Raw genomic sequence first — 26,976 nt, forward strand, 5'->3', positions numbered from 1 at the left:
TTACACCTCCGCAACCTGTCACAAGGGGCCAAAGAGAAAACCACAGCTATCAGAGCGTCTAATTTATAAAAGCAACCCTCCAATAGAAGGAAGGACCCAAATGAGAACATTAAATCTTCATTGTTCCACAGACTTTAAACATCTGACGCTGTGTTGTGTGTAGCTGCTTATTTGAAGACTTCTTATTGAGTTATTGAAGGACACATGTTCACTCAAGTAATCCGATTGTGTATAAACGAACACACAATGAGCAGGAGAGAAAAGAATGAACATTTGAGGTCGCTGCAGGTCATAATGTCTAAAGCATGCCCTTGCTGTCTCTAGGTAATCAACATGCTTTCCCCCTCCTCATTTCAGCTGAATGTCAATGGTGCCAGAGCAAAAACTGATGTGTGAGCTTTGACAGAGCAGCCTAAGACCTGCAATCAATACTGCTGTCCCTTAGAGCCACCGGCTTCTTACCCTTGCATGCACATAAAAACAGAAACACATGCATAGACACAAAAATAATACTCCTATGTGTCGGATTTTCACACTCAATTAAATTTTACAACAGCAATCAGCACTACGTTGTTATTGTATGAGCTGTTATCTTTCATTGGTGGGATTTTATCCTCCATTGCTTTCAGACTTTTTTCAAATCAGTTTATAAAGGCAACAATTTCCAATTTCTTGCACAGAAAATGAAGCCCTTTGTGCCATTAAGAAGCTTAATATTTGATGTTTCTTTTTTTAACCCATCTTTGAATAAAAAGAATAGAGCATGCAGGACATTCACATGACTATCCAGAACCATAAACAATAGGTACAACTGTAAAAATATTAGAATTGTTGTAGTGAAAAATAAAATCTGTTGTACTAAACATGAGAAATATCCCTGCATCACCAGGAAACTGTAGCGTGAGACGACTGCTGGATGAAAAAAATATCAGCCGAGGGGAATATATTGGGGTTTTTGACAGTGATGTATTAATGAGACAACACTAGACATGTCATCTTTAAATATATGAGCGTAAACAGAGGAAACTGCTTGCTCCACACAGCATTATGGATGCAAATCTTGCAAATTTCTCCCAGCATGTGAAGACAAATATCCTTACACTGTAAATACACCTCTTTTTTCTGCATGGGTGGTGTCAAGGTTTAATACAAATGTCCTGTCTATCCAGTGCTTAATGATCAAATTATACACATGCAATAGTCTACTTGTGTTGGTTTGGTATTCAGTAAGATTTACTGTGATTGTGTAGTGTTATTTATATTGTTTATATTTTTCGTTTATTTGTTTGCCTATTGAAAAATATTATTTCAAAATAGAAGCCAATTTTACCTCCATATACTCACGAATCCAAGAGACAGAGGTAGGAAGCTGAAAGTTCATACAAACTTAATACAATATTTACATTAGAACACAGCTCATTGTAGCCTCATGTTCAAGGAAAACAAATGTAATGTCACGGTTCTAATGTGGGTAATAAATACTGAGCAGAGCGATAAACTGTAAACAGTCTATGAGAGCGATGCTGCGGTTTAAAGTCTTTTACCTCGGCCCTACCAAAACAAAAAACACACGCTAAAATTCATCAGTCTACAGGTGGATGTCAGACAGAAATGCAATGTGAATGTACTTTAGTTCCTACTGGATGACACAACACCCTGCCATTGAAACAGACACACAGTAAGCCCTGTATCTGATCTATACAGTAAACGCTGGATTAACCATTTTCTCACTTAAGCGGATCCAAAGTGTTGGTGTTGCTGGATACTTTGAGGTAATAATGGTATGTAATGTAAAGAAAACCATGGAAGTCATTCACTGTCACTGCAAAACGGTCCCTCTATGCCAAGTAATGTGTGCAATACAGTTTTGTTGAGTTTTAGAGAAGAACAGATATGTCCTGTGTCTTTTGCCTAATGTGTTTGAGCCACCAATCCCAAGATTGTGGGCTCAAAACCCCAGATAATGGTCTGCACTTCAAAGTAATGAAGAAACAATGCTGCAACCACATTCCTGAAGCTGACTGTAGTGTGTTGACATGATATTGTGGCGATAGCGAGGAAGGCAAAAGCCATCAAACATTTCTGCTGTTCGTGCATCTACAGCAGCGTTTTTTTTCAGATTTATTCTCTGAATTCGAGCTCCGTTGACACTTTTTACAGAAACAACCCCCCTCTAACAGACAACCTTTTAGCATCAGCCAGAGAGCCAATCTTAGCACAAAGCAAACATGATGCTGAGAAGAGTTGACAAGTCCCTGTTTGTCCACCCTTTTTGCAGGAGTCAAGAAGGTTGATGCACCAGTGTGATCATTCCTCAAAGTAGGTCAGATCGGCGCCCAGGCTGTTCAATTTATAAACCTTTTTTAAGATGGAATCGAATCTAGAAATCAGAGTTTTTTCATGTTTTTTTCCTTTTTGTCTAATTTGAATAGTAAAAATGTGAATCTTAAAATGACATGCTTTCGAGAACACAGCAGGGAAAGCGGCACTGAAAAACTCATCTTTGTGTATAGTCACACAGAAAATCCTACGTGGATTCATTTCCACTAATCCCTTGCTGCGCTTCAACATTTCTGTAATTCCAACAACTGAGAGCAGCCCTACAGCTGGGAAGACAGCAGCTCTGGGGTTTACGTGGATAATGGTTATAGACATATATGCGCACTGCATTTCCTTTGTGTTCAAACTGGAGAAACAAGGAATTAGCCCCTTCCCAATCCCTTTGTAGAGAAAATAGGCACCAGTCAGAATTATGTCAAACCCCTTTTCAAAAGTCCCTCGCTTTATGAGGTATTCACAATTTCTTGGAGAGAGCTGGAGCTTGAAGATTGAATTAGGTATGACAGCAATTCTTCACACAAGATGCCAGAAAATTTGTAAGGGCTCCATTCTAGAGCAACAAACTGGATGTTAAGTCATCTGTACAAAAACATATATCTATCGAACTAGGTTTAAAAGGGAAAAGTATGTAACATTTAGGAGGATTAATTGGCAGCAATGGAATAGAATATTCATAACTGTTTTAATCAGTGTATAATCACCTTGAACTGAGAATGGTACTGTTTTCACTATATTCGAAAAAGCCATTTATATCCACTTAGGGAGCGGGTTGTCTTTCACAGGGTGCACCATCTTGCACCGCCATGTTTCTTCAGCAGTCGAGGACGGTCACTGGCTCTGGGAAGAGCCTTTTGCATTTTACGTTATCTGAAGATATGCAATCTGAAACCCGATATTAAAAAATGACAAGCCCCGACATTACTGGTGTTGTTATTAGTACCTTTTAGTATTTTGATGTCATGTATCATCATGCTGCAACACACATCTGCTCTGCTCTCTCTGTCTCGGGCTGAACTCACTCTCACACACACGCACACGCACACGCACGCACGCACGCACGCCGCTGTGGTGAAGTGAACCGGGTAAAGTGAATACTTGACATCTGTGCAAGAAGACATGTAAACAAAAGTGAAACCTAATTCAATCATCCACCTCCACTATGTTTACACAAGCACAGCAGGCATGATTGGCCAAAAGCTGTTTTTTTTACTTCTCTGCTGGATTGATCAGCCAGGTGGAAAGAAGACAGGAGGAAGGACTGCTATTGATGGATGTCTGTGTTCTTCATTCTTTATAAACTTCACTCTTATTTATTTTACATTTGTTTTCAGTGAGATATTAATGACTTTATATAGTGACTTTGTTGCTGTAAACATAACTGTTGCTGCTCTAGAAACGATATTTAAATATATTAGAAATATGAATTCTAAACCTGTTCTGAATTTCTGCACAGTAAAATGTCCCCCTCAGAATGTATCCGGGTCACAATCCTTTAAAGGATCTCGTGTTAATGTAAACAAAATTACAATTGGCCGATGTATTGTTGTCAGAACACTCAAATATCAATATCCTCCAGCAGCTCCATCAGCTGCAACTGCTAAAACTGTGATGCATACATGCTGCAAAACAAGTATCTTTACTTTCTATTACAAGTTTTAATATAACGTTTACATTTAATTAAGTATTTTTAACATTCTCATATTGACACTTAATCTAAATTCTTCCATTCCTAACAAAAAAAAAGCACTAACGTTATTATTTATCCTCCCTGTACCTTCTTTGCCCTTCAGTTCATCCCCTTGCTCGTCTTTGTCCAGACTACCTGCAGTGAAAAAGTATCTAAGTACGGACGTGGAAACGGAGACGCGCGTCTGTATGGGTGGGCACGTTTGTTGCCTTGCCGAGTTGCTCAACACTATGTCCATCCCTCATCCCCCGCTTTCTCGCAGCCCTCTGCTCCCCTGCGTTATAGCTGCTACTTAAGTAAACAGGGGATTTTCTCTTCCTCCTTTTCTGTCCTGTCCATCAGACTCGACACGAGCTACGGTTAATGCCCAAGAGAGCAAGGGAGGGAGACAGCTCGCAGCCTTTTTCCTCTGCTGCTCCGACACTGATTCGGCGCTGGAGGTTGCCTGGGAGAGGTGAGCCAAGAGGGAAAATAATTATTTCCATGGGAGACGATGCATGTACCTGCACAGCACACGCGCGTGCATACGTGTGTGTATGTGTGTGTGTGCGCGCGCGGGTGTTTTAGACAGCTAAATGTCTCCTCGGCTTCTCACCAACAGGAGAAAATAAAAAGCAAAAGAGGCAAACATGTTCTTTCACTGGCTCTCAAAGAGGGACCATTACTTTCATTACTTTTACCTCTGTGACTCACACGCAGGCCAACCAGACATTTTGCTACTTTGCTTGAGTTGGAAAGGTTTCAAATACATATTTTTGGTAGACCGGCATAAACACTGCAAGCATCCAAAGAAATGTGAGCTTGATGTCCCTTTTAAATTAGTTTAGGGGATTACTTTTTTGGACCCTTTCTGTTACCTCAAGGAAATATTCAGCACAAGAAATTTTCAGAGAAAAGAAAATTCTCCAGTAGGACTAGTTCTCCTTTGGTCGTGCATAGCTGTGAGGAGCTGATTGCAGTGCATGCATATATATATATATATATATATATATATATATATATATATATATATGGCTAGATTGCATCCAGACTTCACTATGAAGAATTAAAATCTGACTCAACTGCCTTCATATGTCGCTACCCACAGATACTCTTCAAACTGTGTCATATGATTCATTCAAACAAGAGACGAGGTGCCCAACAGTCCATGGCTATCACAATGTCTCCGTCCAGTACTTAAAAAAAAAAAAGAAGCTTTACAATAATTTACCTAATCTGGTGGCAGGTCTTGGTCGGCTCTCTGGGCTTCTTTGGACCAAGGTAGCAGTGAGTACAGCTCTTCTGACCAATGGCACATTTTCTCAGGTAGCCATCTTCTCAAACACCGTACATCCGTTTGTTATTTTGGGGATATAGTTAGAGTCCTCAGAAGCTGCTTCCTCCTTTATCTTCTGGAGAAGTTGAAGCATAATGTGTCACAGTATATCTATTAGGCCCTCGTTCCTTTTTCTTTGCTCAGTAGAGCTCAAACGCTCTGCTCTATGCACCTGCACCACAGGCAACACATACAGATCATGCCTGGATTATTCACAGGGCATTCGGATAATCCCAGCTCACCGGAAGCCACAGTTTCACAAGTAGATAAAGTTGCAATATCTTTCAGATATTATCAAAGCTGTGAATTTATTTATTTTGGCCTAAAACACAAAAAAGTATTGACTACAATGCTCTAAGTGGAGACATTATGCAAAATGTGTCAGGTTGATTAAAACAAAGAAGATAACGTACCGTCAGTAGGTCTTTGAAGTAAATCTCTTATTCTAAAGTCCAAGATGGCTATAATATAGATTGTTTTATGAAATGCTGTTTCATCCAAACACATTATATATATAATGCCAAAAAGCAGAGGTATTTTCTTCTCTGAAGGTGACACAGGCTGTGACAATTCAAAAAGGTCATTTTCTTCTGTGCTAATTAAAAGTGGGGCAGGGAAAAGACCCTTTGTTAAATATCACATATCCCAGAGAATGCCAAAGACAGCATGATAATGAATGCTTGTGATGTCTCTTAAGGTTAGGCTTTCCATCTTCATCTTGCTTGTTTTCACTGACAGGTCAAAAGCAAGGCTGAGCCTGCACGACCCTGTCAGTCTGCTAGTTCTTCTACTTCCTTTTTGCTCTGAATTAGTATGCAAGCAGAGTTTGACATTTTATATCTAATAAATACATAATTTATAAAAAATAATTTGACAAATTCAGGTTCCATTCAAAAATAACCATACACTGTGCATACTATTGCCATATATTAAACTTGAATAAAGCTCTCAAAAGTACAATTGTTTTGTATTCAAAGACCTCTGGGTAAGAGCTGTATCGGTATCAAAGGGTTTTGCTGTCATGCATACTATCAGACAAAAGATATCATTTTCTCAAAGGTGGATGTTTCATTTTAAAACGTAACTAAGGAGATAAATAGTCAGATAACCAGACAGGGTAACACCTGGTATTTTAAAGACCTACATTTCAGATGAGAGACTATTGACTGACCTGATATTAACAATTTATCAAACTGAAGTAGCTTGATTTCTTCTTATTGGGACTAAATTGTCTTTTAATTGCCTGAGGTCTTTTTTTTTACTGAATGAGCAAGTATGAATTCCAGATACAAATACAGATTTCTGTTGCATTGAAGTTGACTTTGTCCCTGAAGGCCTGAATTCACGTGCTCAGGGTAAACTTTGTGAAGACCTCCCCTCTACTCCTCGCTGACTTTTCTTCAGCACTCCACAACATCAACACCACCAAGGATGGCATCTTAGCTCAAGCACATGCCTCTGGTCCTTATCCATGGTGAGGTGACAGCAACGCCGGAAGCATTTCCACTGCTCTCCTGCAGCGATGTGATTACTGAGAGTGTGGTAGTAGGTCTCCCATGCCCAGCCCTGCTGCTCTCCTATCCGATCCCTCACTGCTGGTCTCCCTCCTTCCTGCTGAGACAGGTGATCTGATGTTGCCAAACAAAACCAAGACGGGTGACCTCGCTTCTTTTTTCTGCCAAAGTTGTGTCATGTACCTCCACCTCCTGCCTCGCCTCCCACAGCCAGGGATTATTGTGTATGCTTACGTTAAAGAAGTTACTAAAATAGTTCCCTGCAATAGTTTAAAATTCTACTATAATTTCATCTAATTTATCAGCTATAGAGGAGGCAATTTAGAGACTACAGTGCAGCAAAGTAACAACTGTTTTCACCCAGTGGGAGTGCATCACTGAAGATGTAAAGTAAGCTTGCGAGGGACCTAGTGAGGGTCCTAACTTTGGCCAGGAGGAACCTAAACATTTGGAGGGACACTGGCAGTACAACACATTATTGGTGAGGGCAATCTCCTACGTGTCAGTGATCATGAACACCTCCCAGACAGGTTGAGAGGTGGCCTGCCTTGCGAGGTGAGCAGGTTATGAGTGGCCTTCCAGGTTGGGTCGTAACGCCACTCTGCTTTAACTGACAGAGCTGTCATTGATCTAACACTTCAGCCTAGAAACAGGGTTTGTTGGCATCAGCCCCTGGACCACAGCAGCCTCTGTCAACAGGTGAGACACCTGACATAAACATCTCAGTCAGAATGTACATAAAACTTTTAACCGCTAGCTCGGTGCACTAAGTTTGGACTCCAACTGCAGATGCCGTGATGGATACCAATTCTCCCCTCTTTCAAATGACTGGAGGCCACCGGTTACTGCGTGAAAGCCTCTTTAGGAAAGAACACAAAAAAGGATTCATTTTTGCGGCTAAATGTATTCTTCTCACAGTTAACTGAATTTGAAGTAAAATTCCAAAAACTAAAAACAAACTTATGCTCATTTCAAATATTTAACAATAATTCGTTGAGCTTGCTGACTCTGAATTAAGCTTTGTGGCTGGTGGGCCTACACTGCTGTCCCCTATTTAACACATATGCCATAACCAAGAAACTGCTTTACTTTCCCTTCCATATTTCAAATTCTGATGTTGGTAAAACAGGTGAAGCTGACAGTCTTGCTGGCGGCTCTCATGCTGGTACATTCATGTGTAGACATTACTCCTCTGGTGGGAGAAATGGTCTGATGCTGATGTAAATTTCAGTGAGCACCTGACAGAGGGCTGTGATCAGAAAGCTAACAAATAGTGCCGCTGCATAACTATCAATATTGTGCTAAGCATAATCAAAAAATACCTAATTTCTCAAGGATTATTGAACACTACCATGTTCATTATCTTAAAATTGTCTAAAATCTGAAAAATGTTTATATTTCCGGTCAACTTCTTTTCCCGTTAACCTTAAAAAAAGCTGATTGTCTAGACGACAGCAAACAGCACACATCCACTAAGTCTTGTTGCCTTGGAAACAAAGGGCCTGCTGAGAAGCCAAGAGTGAATAATAATCTGTGAGATGTGGGGATGGGATTGGAGGGGAGGCAACCAGTCCACGGGGGCTGAAAGTATGAAGGTGAGTGTGTGCGTATAGTGTGTTTTGTGTGAGCATACATGATGCATATATGCTTGTGTTGGAGCGATGGGACTTTGGCGTTTGAAGAAGATGCACCAGGATCAACACCAGCGAGTTGAGCTTGCGTGCTCTTCCCTCACCTTTTTTTATTTTTTTCCTCCCTATCTGCTATTAAACCCCCATCGTCGTCGCTAGGAGCAGTCTCTGCAGGAGCTTCAAATATAAACATCACATCTTTCTTAGTTACGTCCGTGTTGGGCTTTGCATCACAACACTCTGGGTGGACTCGAAATGAGAAAGACGAGACTCAGCAGGAGATGCTCAGCGTGTGCCGCCACACCCTTTTATTTACCGTCCGCTTCCTGCTGAGTAATGGCCTGTCCCATCCAGTTACCCCATGCTACACGCACCTCATCCAATGTGTCACTGTACAAACTTGCATTTTTTTTTCCATTCCCCGCCATTGCTCGTGATATATAGATATTAAATGTATAGTTTACTGTCATAAAATGTCCTTACCCAAGGCCATTTGTCAAGCGCTCAACCCCGCTGTCAGTGCTGAAAGCTTTTCCACAATATCTCCAAGAGAAGTGCATCTAAACAGAGAGCGTAACAGTTCAGAACATTTGTATTGAAGCAGACAATTGTGTGTTCGTTGGCATGAATATGCTTCTCAATATTTAAAGCTGCACTAAACAGTTTCTATCAAAACTGGATGCAATGACGACGTGTAATGTAAAAGGGGTCGCTCGTAGAGATCAACCCACAGATGATTATCACCTGACTCAGCAGCTCCCCTTTAGCGCTATCGCGTCTTTCAGCTCATTGTTTCGGTTTTTCTGCCTGTTCCCGCAGCATTAAGCAGCTGTTTTCAGTGAAAATGATCTAACAAACCAACAGTACACATCAGTAACAAACAGCTGACAGACAACGTTTGCGACTAGCTAGTGAACATAGTGGCAGCTATGAACAGCTAAAAAGCCAAATATAGCTTTCTCAGGAGTTGGAGACCAAAACAAAATGAATTCAAAGTGAATATTGGATTTCGATTCACCAGGTGGCCAAAAACACGTCTCAAAATGACTGGTTGTGTTGTTCCTTTTCTGCTGGATATGTAAAAAGTCAACAGTTTACTTACACATTTGCAATCAAGGTTAAAGAAGAAAAAATATATATTTATATATTGACTTTTTCTTTCTGCAAAAGCTGTTTAAAAAAAATGCGATTCATCTTCTAATACTGTTGCATTATGGGTTGTTTGTAGCCTTAATGATGCAAGACTAGCAATTAGGGTTGCACGGATCCGACTTTTTCAGTTCCGATACGATACAGATACCTGGGCATTGGGTATCGCCCGATACCGAGTAACGATCCAATATCAGAGTTGAATCAATGCCTCATTGGGTGGAAGTGACTGGGATCATTCTTTTTATTTATTGAGATAATGGTATCCAATACCGCATTGGCCCATTGTCACTGATACCCAATCCAGCTGTTTGAGTCAGTATCAGACCGATATAAGTCTCAGTATCTGTGCATCTAGCAAGTGTTTTTAGGGAGTCCGTTAGAGTCTAAAAGTGTTTCATGAGTTTAATCTACGGGAGTTTCTGAGGACTTGTGTACCGTGTTTTGCTGGGAAATGAATTCATGACGACTGAAAACTAGTCCAAGCCTCTCCAGACGTCTTTACTGCAGAGACAGATCGTGGACTGAATGATCTGTCAAGCAGCCAAGAATTACCGCCATCACAGATGACGAGGAGCTCAAAGAGACAAATGCTAACTGTCAAAGACAATAATTCTGCCGGCTGGTTCAAGAGCCTGACAGGAGAGCGTGTGAGTAGTCATGTTGCAGATAGACAAAATGTTTCTATCTTCTTTATCAAGGAAACTTGTTGTAGCTTCAATACTTCAATTCAAAAGAAGGAGTTGTCCTACTGACCTTGATCAGGTTGGTCTTCCGACCAACATGTTTGCGTTTACGGCTTGTTAGCTGGCACCGAGTGGCCAAAAAAAAATCCATTATTGCAGCTTTAATCATGACAAATTCTGAAAGGTCAGAAACAAAACTGACTTCCAGATAAAACTTGCACACACATTTTAAATTCCTCAGGAACTAACGTTTTTTTTAATAACTTTTTTATGTCCCTTTTGTGTCTCACCAGGGAAAAGAGGTAGGATGCTTTAAATGTAGGTTTTTGATGTTGCACTTCTGAAAAATAAAATGCTGTGAAGCAAAACCGGCTGAGATTATTAAAGCTCAAAGAATGCCAAAGTGTCTGTGCATGTCTGTTTTGTTTTGTCTGTCTTAAATATGTTAATCACATTAGATGAATCATGATACCCCATGCTAAAGTGGCCCCTCTAATCTTCAAACCCAGGTGGGAGTACTGTAGTCCTTCAAGCAACTTTTTTTAAACTCACAGATGCACACACCCTGAAAGAAAACATTTTGCAGAGTGTAATAGCAGTCACAACCTTTAATCTCTGTGTCAGATAACTGAAGAGCTGTGAATTGGCTTTGCTTTAACCTACCAATTCCTCATTAGCATTTAATATGAAAAGAATGAAGCATCTTCCAGCACACAGAACATTATTCTAATAGGTTAGAATCTCATTTTAATCCAATTATGCCTCTGCCATTTGATTCAAGTGTCGAAAAGCTTACCAGTCAAGTGTAACAGGAGTAATGAGCTGAAGCCTCTGTTGTAGCATGTTAGAGATTTCACAGGTCTGTAAACAATTAGGTGGGGATGTTTGGAGCATGGGTACTTTGAGTTGCAAATGGGATCTCCTGAATGCAGTTATAGCAGTGGCGGGCCGTGCATTTCATACCTGGGCTTTCACTGCTGAAATACCACCTTATAACCACATGATGGCGCCACAGCTAGGGTTATTATTCGTTTCCTGGGCTGTAACTATATAACGTTACGTATTCGTATTAAACCATTCGGTACGAGGCTTACAAACCAAACGTTTGAATAATACGAGTGCATTTGAAAAATGCAGAAGCTTAAATTGTAGGAAATATAATGTTTTCTGCGCACAGCGGTCTGTGTGACCTCTGAACCGGAACAAAAACAGCTGTGCCCCGCAAGTGTTCCGGGAGGCTAGGCTAACTAGCTTAACGGAAAAACAACAGCAGCAACACACATTCTGCTACACACTCAAGGGCCATTCAGATATTAGATGTAAAAAAACGAACCAGTTGACTTACCAAATGCTGATCACATCCTCTTTTTTTTTATTACAAAGATTAATCCCACAGTTAAATCCCAACTCACAAATCCGTTTATCTTCCAGTTTCAGCCATTGAGTGTTAAAAAACAAAGCTAGGTAAAAAAAAAAAAAAAATCTACACCAAGCAAAATGCAAAAAATATCATAATTTCATTCATATCTTTCAATATGAACTCTTACTACTCGACTAGGCCTCTGCTGTAAATTTCTTTTCAAAATAGTCACATGCTCGCCCACTGACCAATCACAGCACAGAATCTCACTGCAGCACTGCTGCTAATGCTGACGTAGTTGTAGGCTTGCAGGCCGCTCTGGCACGTCCAAGAATGTTAAACTAAAGATCTGATTGGTTGAAGACTTTGCGATTCTGTTTAGGCCAGCAGAGAAGGCTTTGCAGGCCCTGACGGCCCACCACTGAGTTATAGTGATGCTGACTTGCTACCACGATGATACTGTTAAAAGAATCCTGCATACCTTGACCTTGATGTCACAAATTCACAGAAACCCTACGGTATACGTTCTTGCTTACGTCTGTATTTCTGTTCATTAAGGTCATGCATGCTCTTTTTGCTGTCATAACAGATGATTTTTACAGTTTAACTAAAAGGTGGGGGGGTACAACCTCACTGCCTTTTTAAAAACATTTTCCTTGGCTCTTCCTTCTACAAGACCAGATGGAATAATGTGACTTGATAACTTGCTCCCCTTAGGCTATTGCTGATTTTCATCACCAAATAGAGCAATATAACAATACATTTCACGTGATGACAAAGAAGCAGAATGGTGTGCGTGTGCGACATTATTTGTTTTTCCTCTCCGAGCAAAGAGAATTTAAAAAAATGTGCTCTAGGCTGCAAACCCACCCAGAGAAATCCATTTGCTGTTGTTTGTCGTAACCTGAGACGTATTGAACTCCTATACGGAATAATTTCTTCGGGTAATACAGAGGCAGTGTCTCAAACTAATTTTTCAACATCAAATGAAAAATTAAACAGAACCTACCGCCTAAAAAAAGACCAAATTGATTCTACACGTTCAATATCAATGGGAATTGCACAGCTACAAAATGGAGCATGCTGAAACTTGACAGTCTTTAGTTTCAGACAAAGTCTAAAGTTTATTTATTTAATGTACAGGTCCACGCTTTCAAGCTGCAAACCGCTTGGTACACGGTTGATTTGGCTTATCACAGCTCTGGGGTGAATTTCTGGCGTCGCAGTTCATCTCCATGTGAAAGATTTAGGCCTGCATCCATTACACAGATGCAACATGTGAACCATGAAAGATGAGTGTGAACTGGTAAAAAGGTTGGCTTCATCCTCACTTCATGGATGGCTTGAGGACTTATTGTGTAATGCCAAGCGTTGTTACTGTACTCTCTGTAAAAAGGACACAATTATAAATAACCAGCAAATGTTGTTGAGTCTATAAGCGAGAAAACACCCAAACAAAGGTCACCCTGTCTGGAACTTATGCAGCAAAACTGATAAAGTAAAAGCACAATGAGTGCTAGAAACCTGCTCTCAGCTATTCAGCACTTTTGACATGATTGTTGTGTTTTTAAGTTTGGTGCAAATATAGTTTCTCTCTACCATGCAACTACTCATGAACTGTAATTCAACCCAATAAACAGTTATGGATGTACACCCCAAATTATTGTATTTTAACCAGACAATTAGTCCCCAGGTGTGCATTTTTACACATTGGGATGTGATGTGTCAACTCTTTCTACAGCAAGTCCTTGAGTCAATTGGCAGTAGCCCATCTTTAACAAGACAAACAGCTAAATGCTAACGTCAGCATGCTTACACACTTGCAGTGATGCCAGGTCCACCATCCTGCCATCCAAATCCATGCAACATACAAAGTCTAAACAGGTTTTTCGTATATAATAAAAGTATATTAAAAGCAGGCAGCATGCATACTAGATACAGTTGATTGTTGAGTGTGCTGCTGACAGACAATATTCAATACACAAAGGTTTTTTGTAGATGGTGGTGAAACGACCAAGCAATGTATTCTCATGAAAAACATGTTAATGTCTCTTTGTGAAGTTGAATTGGCAGTAGCTTTCCAAAATTGCTGTTTAATTCACATCTTACATCACAAGTTTTGTATTATTTCCTGTTAGTATAAAACGGTTAAGTATCTGTGCGTTCCAATACTCATACTACCATTCTGTTTAGTATGCCAGAAAAAGGATTTGGTTTGTCCCAATAGATGCATCCCGTCGCACATGCTCCTCTGGCTATTCTGACCCATAATCCTCTATGCAGCGCAAGAGGGTCAGAGTTCAAGGTGAATGTTAGATAAATGTCCCTATTGTATGCATACTGCATGCAATAGTACTTGCTTTGTGAGGGCAGCTGTAGTATGCACTAAAAGTAAAAAAAGAGTGATTCGGAATGCAGTGCAGGTTGATGTTTTTGTATGCCAACTGCTGGAGCTGCATACTAGCATGATCAGTATACAAAACATACTGTATGGTATTAGTGTGTTGTAGTGTGTGGCTTTGGAACAAAACTCATATTTAGACGGTTAGCAGAACATTTGCTTATTGCCAAAACACACAAAGTAAAGCGGAGGCTGACGGTAACGGCATTAGTTAAATGAAGTACTGGAGAATTTCAAAGTTTGACCTGATGGCAAAATACAAAAGTTGTAAAGAAATTTCCCCCAAAACCACAAATGTCAATTTCGTTGTGGCACTAGAGGAATTGTAATCACTAAAGTCATTTGTTTCATCATCTTCACACCATAAATGTTTGTTCCATGAGATAGATATATTTCAGTCCCCAACTAACCGACTGACATTGCAATCACAAGAGTCATGCCGCTAATATGGCAAAAAGAAAATCAATGACTGCTCAATCAAAACAACAATAAAAACTAAATTACTCAATATTGGTCCAAATGACTCAGTGATCACCTGTTTCCCATTAATCTGTTTATTGAATTAGGGGCAGTGATCCAGTATTTATTGGAACAACAAGTTCCAGTTGGTGTCATGGGCAGCAGGATGGAGTGGGAGGCAGAGTGTGACAGCTCAATGATTTAATGACCAGTTGAAGAAACAAATAAGCTTACATGTGGGTTGACAGGTGCAGGCAGGTTAGCAGGCAGGTATGCGTAGCGCAAAAGCAAAGAAACTGTGACAACTGACTGGAGAAAGGGGGATGCTATATGTGCTGCACGGCTTATGAGGAAATGAGGTGCAGGTGGGGGGGATGGGCAGGGACACTCAGGTGAGGTGATTGCAGGGTTATGGGAGTGGCAGGATCTGGAATAGAAAGAAAGTCTGAAGCCCTCTTGTTGACAGGTGAAGAATAACACTGGAGGGGTCTGGGGAAGTGGAAATGTGTCTGAAGATAAGGGACAGAGGCAGAAGGAGGAGGAATCCTCACAATTTAGGCGGACAATGTGCCAATTTGAAAGATTTAAAGGAGCTTATTTTTAGGAGACTTTTAGCATAATTGTATCTGAAGTGTCCTTCATCCATCTGTTTTGACTCGAATAGACAAAAACATGAAAAATGCCAAAGAGCAAGACCAAAGCAGACGCCAAGTAGACTGCCTCAAAATATCCTTGAGTAAATGTCCTGCATACTGAGCAGCACAAATCATTGATTCCATCAGAAATGTTATTCCTCTCTCTGCTTTTTATTGATTTTACAATACACTTTGTTTACCAGCTACAGTACACAATACGCAGTTCTATCTAATTATTGTGGAGAACGTGCGTCATCGGGTCTCCTCAAAGGTAGAATTAGTCCTTGCAGGTCCATGCTGCTTTTGTAACTGAGGCCAGAAGGTCAGTCTTTGTGTACTTGTGATAGCAAGGACTACAAACTGACTTATGCATCAGCTACACTATTAAAATAGATGTTCTCAAAATAAGCTAAAGTACAGCATACAGAGGCTCTGTAACTCCCTCTGCTGGGTTAGCTGATCATTAGTTCAGATGTAATCACTAGGGTAACATTGATGAACAACATCTTCACATTGGCAAGAGAGTAAAATCATGATTGGGCACATCATGTCCAGGACAGAAATGTGACAAATGTTTGACGTCTGGGTATGAGAACAGAGGATATTCAATTTTCTCTTTTCTCTCAGAAAAATCACAATACTTTTGATTTACTTGGTGCTTCTTTCATTTGAACCCTTTAGCTAAAAGGCAGTGAATAAAATATTTGGTGACTCATTTATTATGAAGGTTTATTGATTTTTTTTAAACGGCTTGCCCTCAGTACGATGCTAAGCATCTGAAAGGAGCTGCAGAGATGCCAAAGGTAAAGTACATTTGAAAGCAAATTGATTCCCAACCTGTTCTATAAATCATATGTGATGTCAAAAGAAAATTAAGAATCACAAATTAACTGCTTCCATATAATAAACAAATAATGCATTTTAGCCCTCTACTTTACTCAAAATGTCTTAATATGATGGAATACAGAACATGCAGCTACTGCAACATGAAAAACTGTTGTTGAAGCAACACACTGTGCTGCTGTGATGAAGGATTTAATCAAAATCACATATACCTGATAAATCTATCTTTGCACTACACGCTTCCTAGCTGTGAGGATCTAGGAAAAACATATTTTCGACATCTAGGGCAAGCAGATTTAACATACAGTATATGATAGAGGGTATTCACGTTAAAGCACATTACAGTCATGACCTTCTAATTACCTTTTGACGAGTTAGAATGAACCATTTACAATCTAATTACAGATTTCTCCAATTTAGTTTTGAATCACCATACAACTTAATGGTCCATTCGTACTACTCACAATTTAATTAAAGATATCTTAAATAAAAAATAAAAACACTAAATATTCTATGTGGGGGCGTCTGGTGGTGGAGCGTTTAAGATATATATATATATATATTCACATTGTAATTATGATTAGTCATAGAGATAGTGAAGTGAAACCTTTTACTTGTAAACTGTCATCGAATGAGGAAGCCCCTCAACTGACATGGAAACCCTAAATTAACCGCCTGTGATCAGCATAGCAGAGAATGTAAAATCAATCTTCAACTTGTTACTTGAACTGCACAGAAATGTTAAATGAAAAAAAAATCAACGAAACTGAAATTCATCAATTAACAAAGTAATGTACATGTCATATTGTTAGCTTATTAGTAAGAGCCATTTCTCAGTTTCTCAGCTCAACAAGGACCTAATTAAAGTAGCAGCATCAGCACATGTGGGCTCATTCCGCTGCCACAGCCACATAAACAACTTAAGTAGCTAATTACAAGACAATAAAGGCTTTTCCACTGAGAGTATGTGAGCCATACAGTGTTTTATTTATGGAGGCACAACCATGTGATGACATTTGCTCGCTCTATCACCTATAGATCAATACAGTGATGCAACGTCTTGGCAAGAAGGCCCGCCATAACACGGCGTTCCCTTTCATTTCATCCCCATAGCCCGCACTTCATAACAAAGTCTCTTCAATTTTGTGACGCTGGCGAAGAAGGGAACGTGATGGATTGGTGTCAAAGCTGTGGGGAGCCATAAGTCAGACAGAAAGCACAAGCTGCCCATCTGCCAACAATCTCAATTAACCACTTTACAGATAGAGGCACGCTGCTCTTTTATGCAGCGCTGGGGAAAAAACAACAACAACAAGGATCTCTATCACGACGGTGGGGGAGATCCTATTTTTACAAAAAGAAAACGGTGTATTCAAGTGAGCTGGATTGCTCCATCCATCAGCGGGGAGGGTGGATCAAATTGAAATCTGACATTTAGAGCCCCAATGCCTTCGCTCGCTGGCACTGATATGAACTATAACAAGTGACAAATTGTTTGTATCAGGCCTGTCCCTGGGGGGAAGCCTCTGATAATGTTTAGGGTTGAAATAGACACCCTTGACATTTAACTGAAAGGTCAGGTTTTGTGTCAGTTAATGTTCCCTGTTTATTTGCAGCCAGCAGACGAGGATTATTGTCATAATTTGGGTTTGTGCCCGCTCGTAAACGCTGCCTCGTTCGTTCTGACTCCTCTCCATATCAGGACACAAGGAGTCGTTCCCAGCAATGACATGACTGGAGCAAGATCACAGGAGGGTTTAACTGAGGCCGTCTGCTGATATAAATAGTGTCTCCTCCATAAAGTTAAACTCTCTTGCAACTCTGTACGAACTTCCCTATAGCTGGTTTCATGAGCAAATAATTATTATGCAGTAGTCTCCTTAAATTACTACAAAATGGCAAAGTATTGCAATAAATACAAAGCTCATCACTCTCTCTGCGTGTGTGAGAAGATCGCTGACAATTTCACAAGGAAAAACATCCAGGATTAATTTGCTTCTGTAAGCAGGGTGTCCGTTTACAGCTAAATTAAGAGACCTATCTGGAATTAATTTCACACCAGACAAATTAGTGTCTTGGATCCGGATCTAATAAACAGCGAGAAGCTGCGTCGATATGTACATAGACCTACATTATTGCTGATAGCGTGTGTGGCATTTCTGATTAGCCAGGCTGCTCCTCAAGGAACGGTGGGGTAAATTGGGCAATTTTCTGCTGGAAAGCAAATGCAAATAGATATCGTGGGTATTTGTTGGTTTTTCACTTACAGTTTTTACGGTTTCGCATAAAAACATGACTTTATTTTGGACACAAGATGATGGTTAATACCTTCAATTTATCCTTGAATGCCCTCATGAAAAAAATACTATAACATAAAGGAAGACTTTACAATTCAATACGAGGAAACCAAGACGCAGGTATAATCGTTGCAGTTCAAAAGTCACTCGTGGTTAAAAAACATACAGACATTTGTTCCAATGTTTCCAAAAACAAGAAGAATACCTTGTATCACTCTGTGTTGGCTCAGTTAAGGCCTTTATGATTACATTTTCTGAGTCATTCAATTGACATTTAAATGAGGAGATAGAATTCCTCAACACAGCATGGAAGGTCGAGAAACTGAGATTACTGAGCAAGATTCTAAAAGCATCATTAAATGCCACCTGAATCTTTTCCATTTTTGCTTTACGTTTCATTATGTTTCAGTGTTAAGGAAAGTCACGAGACTTGCTTATTACGTTGTCATGTCAGCTGACATGATGTTTTCACCTGACTCCATCAGCGGACGTTCAGCGCTTCCTGGTTTGTAGTTGAAACGCTATTGGACAGTTACAGGCGCATTGTGATTCTATTGGTCCATAATTACGTCAATCGCACAGGGGGCGGGCTGAAGGCGTTTAAAACGAGGAAATAGATACAAATCAAAACACAGGCGCTTACTGTCATTGTTGTGCGAAAAGTATCGGGTTTAAAAGTCAAAATGTGCAGAGTCGCGTGTCTCCTTGCGCTCGTCGTTTTAGTCAGCCCAGCTGCTGACGCGTTGGACAATGGTCTCGCGCTGAAGCCCACAATGGGCTGGCTGCACTGGGAGAGGTTCATGTGTAACATCGACTGTGACAGGGACCCCAACAACTGCATCAGGTAAGAGACAGCTGAGCTGCAGTTTTATTTTATGAACTCACAAATCCTCCTCTTTTAAACATCTCATTTATAAAACGTCTGTTAGAAAATGACTTAAACGTAAAAAACGTAAATGAAAGCTCTTAAATGTAGGCCCCGTGTACAGGAAGTGACAACATGGGGTTTGTTTGCACAATAAACTAAACAAACAAATCTATGGGGTATTAACAAAAGATGAATCCTAAACATGCAACTGTAAGCATCTCAGAATTATAACTACAAACTAATTACATGGTCATTATTTTTAATGCAATCATTATTTTTTAATTATGACAGCTTGTAATTATCTTGTGATCTTTATTTCATAATTGAGAAACTGTCTCAGAAGGAAAGACAATGATAGCAGAGACACGTGATTGTAAACAGAGTGGACATTTGATAAGACAGGATGATAATGGCACCGCCTGATTTAATTTACCTGTATCTGTTCTTTGGTTTGAGGCACTGGGAGATAATAATGTCATGTGAAATGTGATAAAATAAATGTGCCAATTAAAGAACATAGAAGTATGCACACATGTCAGACATGTTAAAGGTAATATGGTCTCGTACAGGGATGAACCCGATTTATTGGGGGAAAAAATAGAAACATAAGGCTGCAACAAACCATTAGTTTCAACATCAACCTGCCATTTATTTTCTCAAATAATCAATAGTTTCAGACCACAGTGAAAATTGCCCATCAATATTAGGTACTTAAATCCCAAGGTGGCGTCCTCATGAGTCAAAAATATTCTATTTACTATAATGTAAGACCAGCCAATGCAGCATATCGTCTGATTTCAGACTAGATGCTAAGTCATTATTAGGGCTGCAGCTAATGATTGTTTTCATTATTTATTCATCTGCTGATTATTTTTCTTGAGAAATTAATTCATAATTTAGTCTATTAAATGTCAAAAAGCAAGAGCCCAAAGTGAGAGATAGATATCTCCAGATAGATATTCAGTTTACTATCACATATAACAACGAAAATTCTCAAATTTGAGAATGTTTGTCACTAAATCAATCAATCAATTATCATACGAGTTGCAGATACAAATCAACAAGTTAACAGTCTCTTTTTGTTTACTCAAATAACTCACTTCTTTTGCACAGCAAACATGTTTTTTCTCCTAGAAAGAGCTGGCCAACAAAGCGTGGCCTGTTGGTTGGATTGTTATTGTGTCATATCGGTCGACAATGAACAACAGAGAGACTGGCATCATGAGAATAACATAGTCTGCCATATTGCTCGTGCACATGACATCGAACACTGGCATCTAAACTGATACTATCGGCCCCGCCTGTCTCCTCCTGTTGCCCTGGCAGTGAGCGTCTGTACATGCAGATGGCAGATGTGATGGCGAAGGAGGGCTGGAAAGAGGCCGGTTACGAGTACGTCTGCATCGACGACTGCTGGCCCTCCCGTCAGCGCGATGCCCAGGGCCGCCTGCAGGCAGACCCAAAACGATTCCCGGGGGGCATCAAGAAACTGGCCGACTACGTGAGTAGTAGATACAGAAGAGGCATGGAGACTCTGGGTGTGAATACTCTATTAATGCCATAATTCCTCCATAGGCATCAAAGAGAGAGGCGTTCAGAGAGACTTAAGAGAAGCGAGAAATACTTTCAATTCTCTTCACCAGCAGGAAGAGGGCAGAAATGAGAGTGTGCACTTGGATATGACTTGTTGTATTCTAGTTTCCAGGCTATGGGCTGCATTATGAATAGTATACAGTTATATAATGGTAAATTATGTCATATTTAACACATATTCCCTTTGATGTGATTCCACGGGGTCCAACGTTAACAAATCTGTGGTGCAATGCGTCTAACTTTGAAAATCTTTGACAAATAAAAAAATTAAAGTTAGAGTTAAATAACTCTCGGAGTAAAAGTGATTACACAGTCAGATTACATATTCATTACATATCCATCTGAGCCGACCTGAAGTTATTTACATAATGAAGGGGAAAGGACCAGATGTGGAACCCAGGTCTCAATTTTCATGCCGGTAGAAATTCAGCACCTGGAGAGCCGGGGGAGACACGTAGGCACATATTGGTCTCGTGTAGGAGTGCGCCGTCGTTCACACTCTCTGCTACAACTCTCTTGAGCTGGAGGCCACTGTGACAGGCTGCTGAAAAGTGATGTTCACCAGGAAATCGATACATTTGGGCCCACGAAGGTAGAGCTGTGTCCTGTGACAGAGGCACCAAGTTTTTAGCTGTGCAACATCGCCATCTACTGGTAAAATATCCATATCCTGCAGGGCACAAAGGAGGTCTGCACACTGTTTGATCTTCTGAAACCTTGTTTTAAAAAGAGGCCTCCTTTGCTGTTTTTGAGTATCTTTGCCTGAATGTCTGCACACCATCCCTCTTCAAATATCCTGCACTTGTAAACTCCATCAATGAATTGTATTTCTCTGTCTTAAGGTCCATTCTAAGGGACTGAAGCTGGGCATCTATGCAGATGTAGGGAAAAAGACCTGTGCTGGATACCCTGGCAGTCTTGGTTACTATGAGACAGATGCTCAGACTTTTGCTGACTGGGATGTGGATCTGCTCAAGTTTGATGGCTGCAATATGGACTGGACCTTGCTGGGAGAAGGTGAGTTTAGAATTCTGAAGTATGATTTTTAATTATTTGAACATGGCGACGAACAAACAATGTCCCCATTTACTGCTATGTACTTCACCTAAAGCAAATGCTACTTAAAGGGGCTCATTGATATGTACGTAAATACACATTAAATGTAATCTTTATCAATAATCTGGGTCCATATTATGGTTCTGATTCCGAACCTCCATGGACTCAATAGACAAGCTTTTTTTATGGGCTTTAATCTAACACGTTCTGATTTATTCTGGTTAAGGATACGTGAATATGTCAAAAGCACTGAACACAACCGGAAGAAGTATCCTGTACTCCTGTGAGTGGCCTTTGTATGAGTGGCCTTTCCAGAAGGTGAGACGTTGTTCTGTCTTTACAGCACTTTGAATTAAAACGGCAACTAAACGTTTAGTGATGTATTTTTTTTATTGCAAAAATGCTCCAGCAAGGATTTGATGCTTATCTTTATCATTTTAGAGATGGGAAATCATAACAGTAATTTTTCACCATTTTTATATTTTGCCATAATTACTCAATTAATTGAGAAAACAATTGGTAGATTACTTGGTAAACAAAAAACTGTAAATCTTGACATGCATTATCGATATCAATCATTATCGGATTTATATTCCAACATTCCACCCACACAATAGTAAAAACAAATATGAATACTTATTGATTGTCCACTGCTTGATGACACCATACATCATGTGTTATATGACATAAAAAGAGCATTTCTGTGCCTGCAGCCCAACTACACAGCCATTCGGGAGGCCTGTAACCACTGGCGCAACTTCGATGACGTGTACGACTCATGGAGCTCTGTCAAGTCCATCTTGGAATGGACTGCTTCTCATCAAGACACTATCGTCCCCTCGGCTGGACCTGGAGGATGGAACGACCCCGATATGGTACTCTGCTCTACTCCAGCTCTTATATACTCCTGTTTGACCGTAACCTAAGCAAAGAACCAGTGCACTTCAAGCTGTACAATCATTTTGAAGAGGAATAGCTGTAGGAACATTTTAATGTCATTTGTTTTCCTGCAGGGAGATAGATGAGATCGATAACACAAGTTAAATTAGTCACTTAGCTTAGCACAATTATATATACATCAGTTTATTTCCCAAAATAACAAACCATTCCCTTAAAATTCACCATCTCAGTTGAAGCCTCTGTATTTACATTATTTTTATAGGTTCAGTAAATTATTCACTCCAATAAAAGGGTCAAATTGGTAGTTTGAAAACCACAATGTATAAAAAAGGATGATATCCTAAATTGCTTTATTTTCATATTTAGCTCGTGATTGGGAACTTTGGCCTCAGTCATGCCCAGCAGGAGTCTCAGATGGCATTATGGGCCATCATGGCGGCCCCTCTGCTGGTTTCTAATGATCTGAGGGACATCTGTCCTCGCTCAAAGCAGCTGCTGCAGAACAAACACATCATAGACATCAGCCAGGACCCGCTGGGCAAGCAAGGATACCGCACTGCCAAGGTGGGTGAGAGGCGACACAAAGCATAAACCCCTCCTGGAATCAGCATTTATAGTACATTTGGTCGCTATATAGAAATGCTAAATGGTCAACTTAACAGAGCCTCATAGACTAACTTAAGACTTTTCGCAATGATCTTCATTTTATCATTAGTGTGGCTGATGATCAACGTAATAATGGAAATTCGAAGTGTGGAATCAAGCATAACTTCTCCCTACAGGTGGACACTTTCGAGGTGTGGGAGAGGCCTCTGTCTAAGAAGCGACTGGCCATCGCTGTGCTGAACATGATGGAGATCGGTGGTCCGCGAGGGTTTTTCCTCAGAGCGGTTCCTGGCTGGAAGATCTGTGACCCGCAGTGCAACGTCACACAGGTCCTGCCTCAGTACCAGGAACTGGGTGTTCAGACTCCGCATACCAAAGTGGTCGTGTCCGTCAACCCCTCAGGCACAGCTCTACTGACAGTCACTCCCATCAGCGGAGACGTCACAGGGTTCAATGAGCTCTACTGGGAGGACACGGCTGTGAAACGCAACCACATCATTTTGTAATCCTTTGGTGGTTTTGCCAACACGATTGATTTTTAACAGATGTGTTGCTTTTGTAAGAAAAGTCTTAATTTTAAAAAAAGGGGAAATGTTTTAAAGTTTACTTGAATCCTCCAAATACTATGAATATTGTACCTCAGCTCCTTTTTATCAAGTTGAATTACTGGAAAGTACTTTTGAACACATGCTGGGAATTGTCCAGACTTTGCCTCTAATAGGCATGTTAAAAGACAAAGCTTGAATTTTGCAAACATGTGTTAGAGACAAATATGGTTTTGTAAATACAACTATTTATCTCTGTATATGTTGGGTGGCGCTGTATAATGTCCTGGGCTCAGGTATATAGGTCCTGAAATCACTGTTGTCAGGTGTTTGACCCCCGGAAGGGCAGGGTTTTGACCGCTTTACGGTAACTGTGATGTGTTTATGCAAATGCTGCCTTTAATGTCGTTGGAAAGAAATAAACGAACTCTCATTCAACAAACTTGTCTGTGATGATGTACTCGATGCAACGGACAACCAAGGTAAATCTAGACTACAACCAGCGCATCACCCAGGTCACTCCAGAAGCTTACAGTACAAGACCGGGCTTCTTTAACAACGAGCATTTTGAAACTAGAGGTGAATGAAAGAGCCAAACTCCCAATGTGTGTTTTAATACATTTATTGAAAATGAAAATTTCCTCCAGGAAACTGGCCCACAGCTTAGAACTGGATGACCTGGCCCTGTAAGAGAAAAACAAAAAATACAATGAATTCACAATCTACTATGAGGAGAATGAAACTGTTGTATTATCTTTGAATAAAGAGTTTTTGTGATCATGTTCACCTCACATTTGTTGGCTTTAACGCCACATAAAAAGCATTTTTGCAATCTTATTATGATCCAAACATGTTGGGTTAATGTTGCACTGTCGGGTGCATGAAGACAACTAGACAAAGATGCTACTCTGTTATTTACATGTTGTCCATTCATCTCATTATAAAACCATCCTAAATGTCAAAGAGCAAGATCTACCACAAGTTAATCAGTGAAATGAACACTTAAGAAAAAGTTTCTTCAGTTCACGGCTCAACAATTGTTCTTGGTTTAGCATTTAGGGTGCAACAGTTTCACTAATTTTGAGGAACATTTGTTCTTACTTGACCCCTTCCAGACCATAAATTCACAAGCAAGATTAAAAACTACTAAATTTCATTCATGCCAGGTAAAAGCTACAAATACTGATATTAACACAATGTTTTTTTTTAAAGCAATTAGCAGATCATGAGGCCAGAAAGAGGTCACCAATCTGAACGGAGTCATTTTCTTCAACTCCCTTATCTTATGGAAGTGTGTGCACTCACAGTACACCTCTTATAAAGCGGTGGTGAATAAGATTCCATTAAATATAAAATTCATTTAATTCTGCTAAATGAAATCCATGTTCTTGCTCCTTCTGTAAAAGCTACACTGCATAGTGCTCTACATGTAGCTGATATTTAATCAGTGTTACAGTTCAGACAACTATTTAAAAACATTAACAATTGAATACTTTAAGTGGTGTCCCCCATTAACCAACTGTCAAGATAGTGAGTGAGACAACAGGTAAAGCTCGCCGCAGAAGATTTAGGAAGTGATTTGAGGTGCAGCAATCCGTCTGCACTATTCAGAAAGCATACCTGAAAATGACCCATGACTTACAGGGCACGGCAGGAAAGCACACGCCAACTTTGCTAAATAACACAACATCAATGACTCGTACCTTTCTCTTCTTGTCACCACCCAACTCGAAGTGCTTGCATCTCTTGATGGCCAGCATTCTCTTGGATCTGCAGTTGGGCTCGACACACTCAAGCCTCAGCACAATCTTCTTCGTGGTCTTAGCCTGAAAAGACAGATCATCATTGAGTCTGATTTCACTAACACACACACACACACACACACACTACTTAACATGGCAGATCTAAAACGTACCTTTTTCCTGAAGATGGGCTTGGTCTGACCACCGTACCCGCTTTGCTTTCTGTCGTATCTCCTCTTACCTAGAGAGCACATACAGTTCAGCTACATTTCATGACAACTCATTTACCATAAACCGATACACACCACTATAAAAAGAGGGAATAATCACCCTGTGCATAGAGGGAATCCTTTCCCTTCTTGTACTGGGTGACTTTGTGGGGCTGGTGCTTCTTGCACTTCTTGCAGTAAGTCCTGCGGGTCTTCGGGACGTTAACCTGGAGAACACAAAAGATAAACCATGAGCATACCTGCAATACACCTGGCAGCAGACTGAGAAACTAGTACAAGCTCAACACGTGACAATTTGGGAAATTAATCATTTTGACATCCAAGGCCTGTAAATAAGATTAAAAGGTTGTTATTAACGGATCTCAGGTGGCAACTGCTAAACTTTTACGTTGATTAGCAAACAAGCTAGCTAGCTAAACGTGGAGATCAACGGTTTAAAAACTTAAACTTCATCGACACAGTGTTAAGTTAACGCATTTAGTAACGTCCCGTGTTTACCATTAAAACGTAGCTAACTGTTAGCGCCCTGGTCTGGGTTAAAGCAGGTGACACTAGCTAGCGAGCTAACATGTTAGCATTGTAGCTATTTAACGTGAATTAAACACTAAATATGTGTAAACGTGTAACGCTGCAATAACGCATGAGTGAGAATGATGGTGTCGGTAATAACATTAACGTTGATTAACATCTAACTGTAATTTATCTTAATAAAGAGGCCGGTTGAAGTGGAAGTACGCATTGCCAAAGCAGCATTTCACCACTAACACAGCAAGCGGGAGTAAAATTATAATATAACAGCTTAAAATGTACATTAGGTGGATAATACTACCATCAGTATGTGTATCGAAAGACTGTTAACATATGTGAGTTAACTAGAATAAGTAAGGATTCTTTAATTGGCAAGATTGAGTTGGATTCTGTAAAAGTGTAATGCGTGAGGAAATGTCTTACCATGGCTACGTCCCGATGCAGAGGAAAAGAGGACGGTAGAGGCCGGAAGCGGATCCTAATGTAGTCCTCCGCGGTGAACGGGCTGTATAGCGCGCCCCCTAGCGGCGGGACATGTCAGGAGGACTACCACAAACAACCCACCAAAAAGCTCACATTTTCAGTACATTT

The 26,976-nt window shown here is 40.2% G+C and overlaps 2 protein-coding genes across 2 annotated transcripts; one reads left to right on the forward strand and one right to left on the reverse strand.

The window, feature by feature from the left end:
- The first annotated feature begins 18,919 nt into the window (after positions 1–18,919).
- On the forward strand, positions 18,920–24,667 carry gla (galactosidase, alpha). Its single transcript, XM_079167911.1, has 7 exons — positions 18,920–19,161; positions 20,512–20,686; positions 21,621–21,795; positions 22,061–22,152; positions 22,548–22,709; positions 23,101–23,298; positions 23,517–24,667. Exons 1-7 carry the CDS (start codon positions 19,001–19,003, stop codon positions 23,844–23,846), a joined length of 1,293 nt encoding a protein of 430 aa, XP_079024037.1. The 5' UTR covers positions 18,920–19,000; the 3' UTR covers positions 23,847–24,667.
- On the reverse strand, positions 24,492–26,857 carry rpl36a (ribosomal protein L36A). The gene is made up of 5 exons (XM_079167912.1): positions 26,809–26,857; positions 25,958–26,063; positions 25,801–25,868; positions 25,589–25,711; positions 24,492–24,569 (listed from the first exon to the last, which is right to left on the reverse strand). The coding sequence occupies exons 1-5, from the start codon at positions 26,809–26,811 to the stop codon at positions 24,549–24,551; spliced, it is 321 nt and encodes a 106-aa protein (XP_079024038.1). The 5' UTR covers positions 26,812–26,857; the 3' UTR covers positions 24,492–24,548.
- Positions 26,858–26,976: the final 119 nt, after the last annotated feature.

This window comes from Pholis gunnellus (assembly GCF_910591455.1).
Source record: "Pholis gunnellus genome assembly, chromosome: 10".
In the NCBI taxonomy this organism is placed as follows: domain Eukaryota; kingdom Metazoa; phylum Chordata; class Actinopteri; order Perciformes; family Pholidae; genus Pholis; species Pholis gunnellus.

Coding starts and splice junctions, on each gene's coding strand:
- gla (XM_079167911.1), top strand. CDS start 19,001: ATGTGCAGAGTCGCGTGTCTCCTTGCGCTCGTCGTTTTAGTCAGCCCA. Junction 19,162..20,511: donor GACCCCAACAACTGCATCAG/GTAAGAGACAGC, acceptor TTGCCCTGGCAG/TGAGCGTCTGTACATGCAGA. Junction 21,796..22,060: donor CTGGACCTTGCTGGGAGAAG/GTGAGTTTAGAA, acceptor ATTCTGGTTAAG/GATACGTGAATATGTCAAAA.
- rpl36a (XM_079167912.1), bottom strand. Junction 25,869..25,957: donor GGATTCCCTCTATGCACAGG/GTGATTATTCCC, acceptor TGTGCTCTCTAG/GTAAGAGGAGATACGACAGA. Junction 24,570..25,588: donor GTGGTGACAAGAAGAGAAAG/GTACGAGTCATT, acceptor TTTCTCTTACAG/GGCCAGGTCATCCAGTTCTA.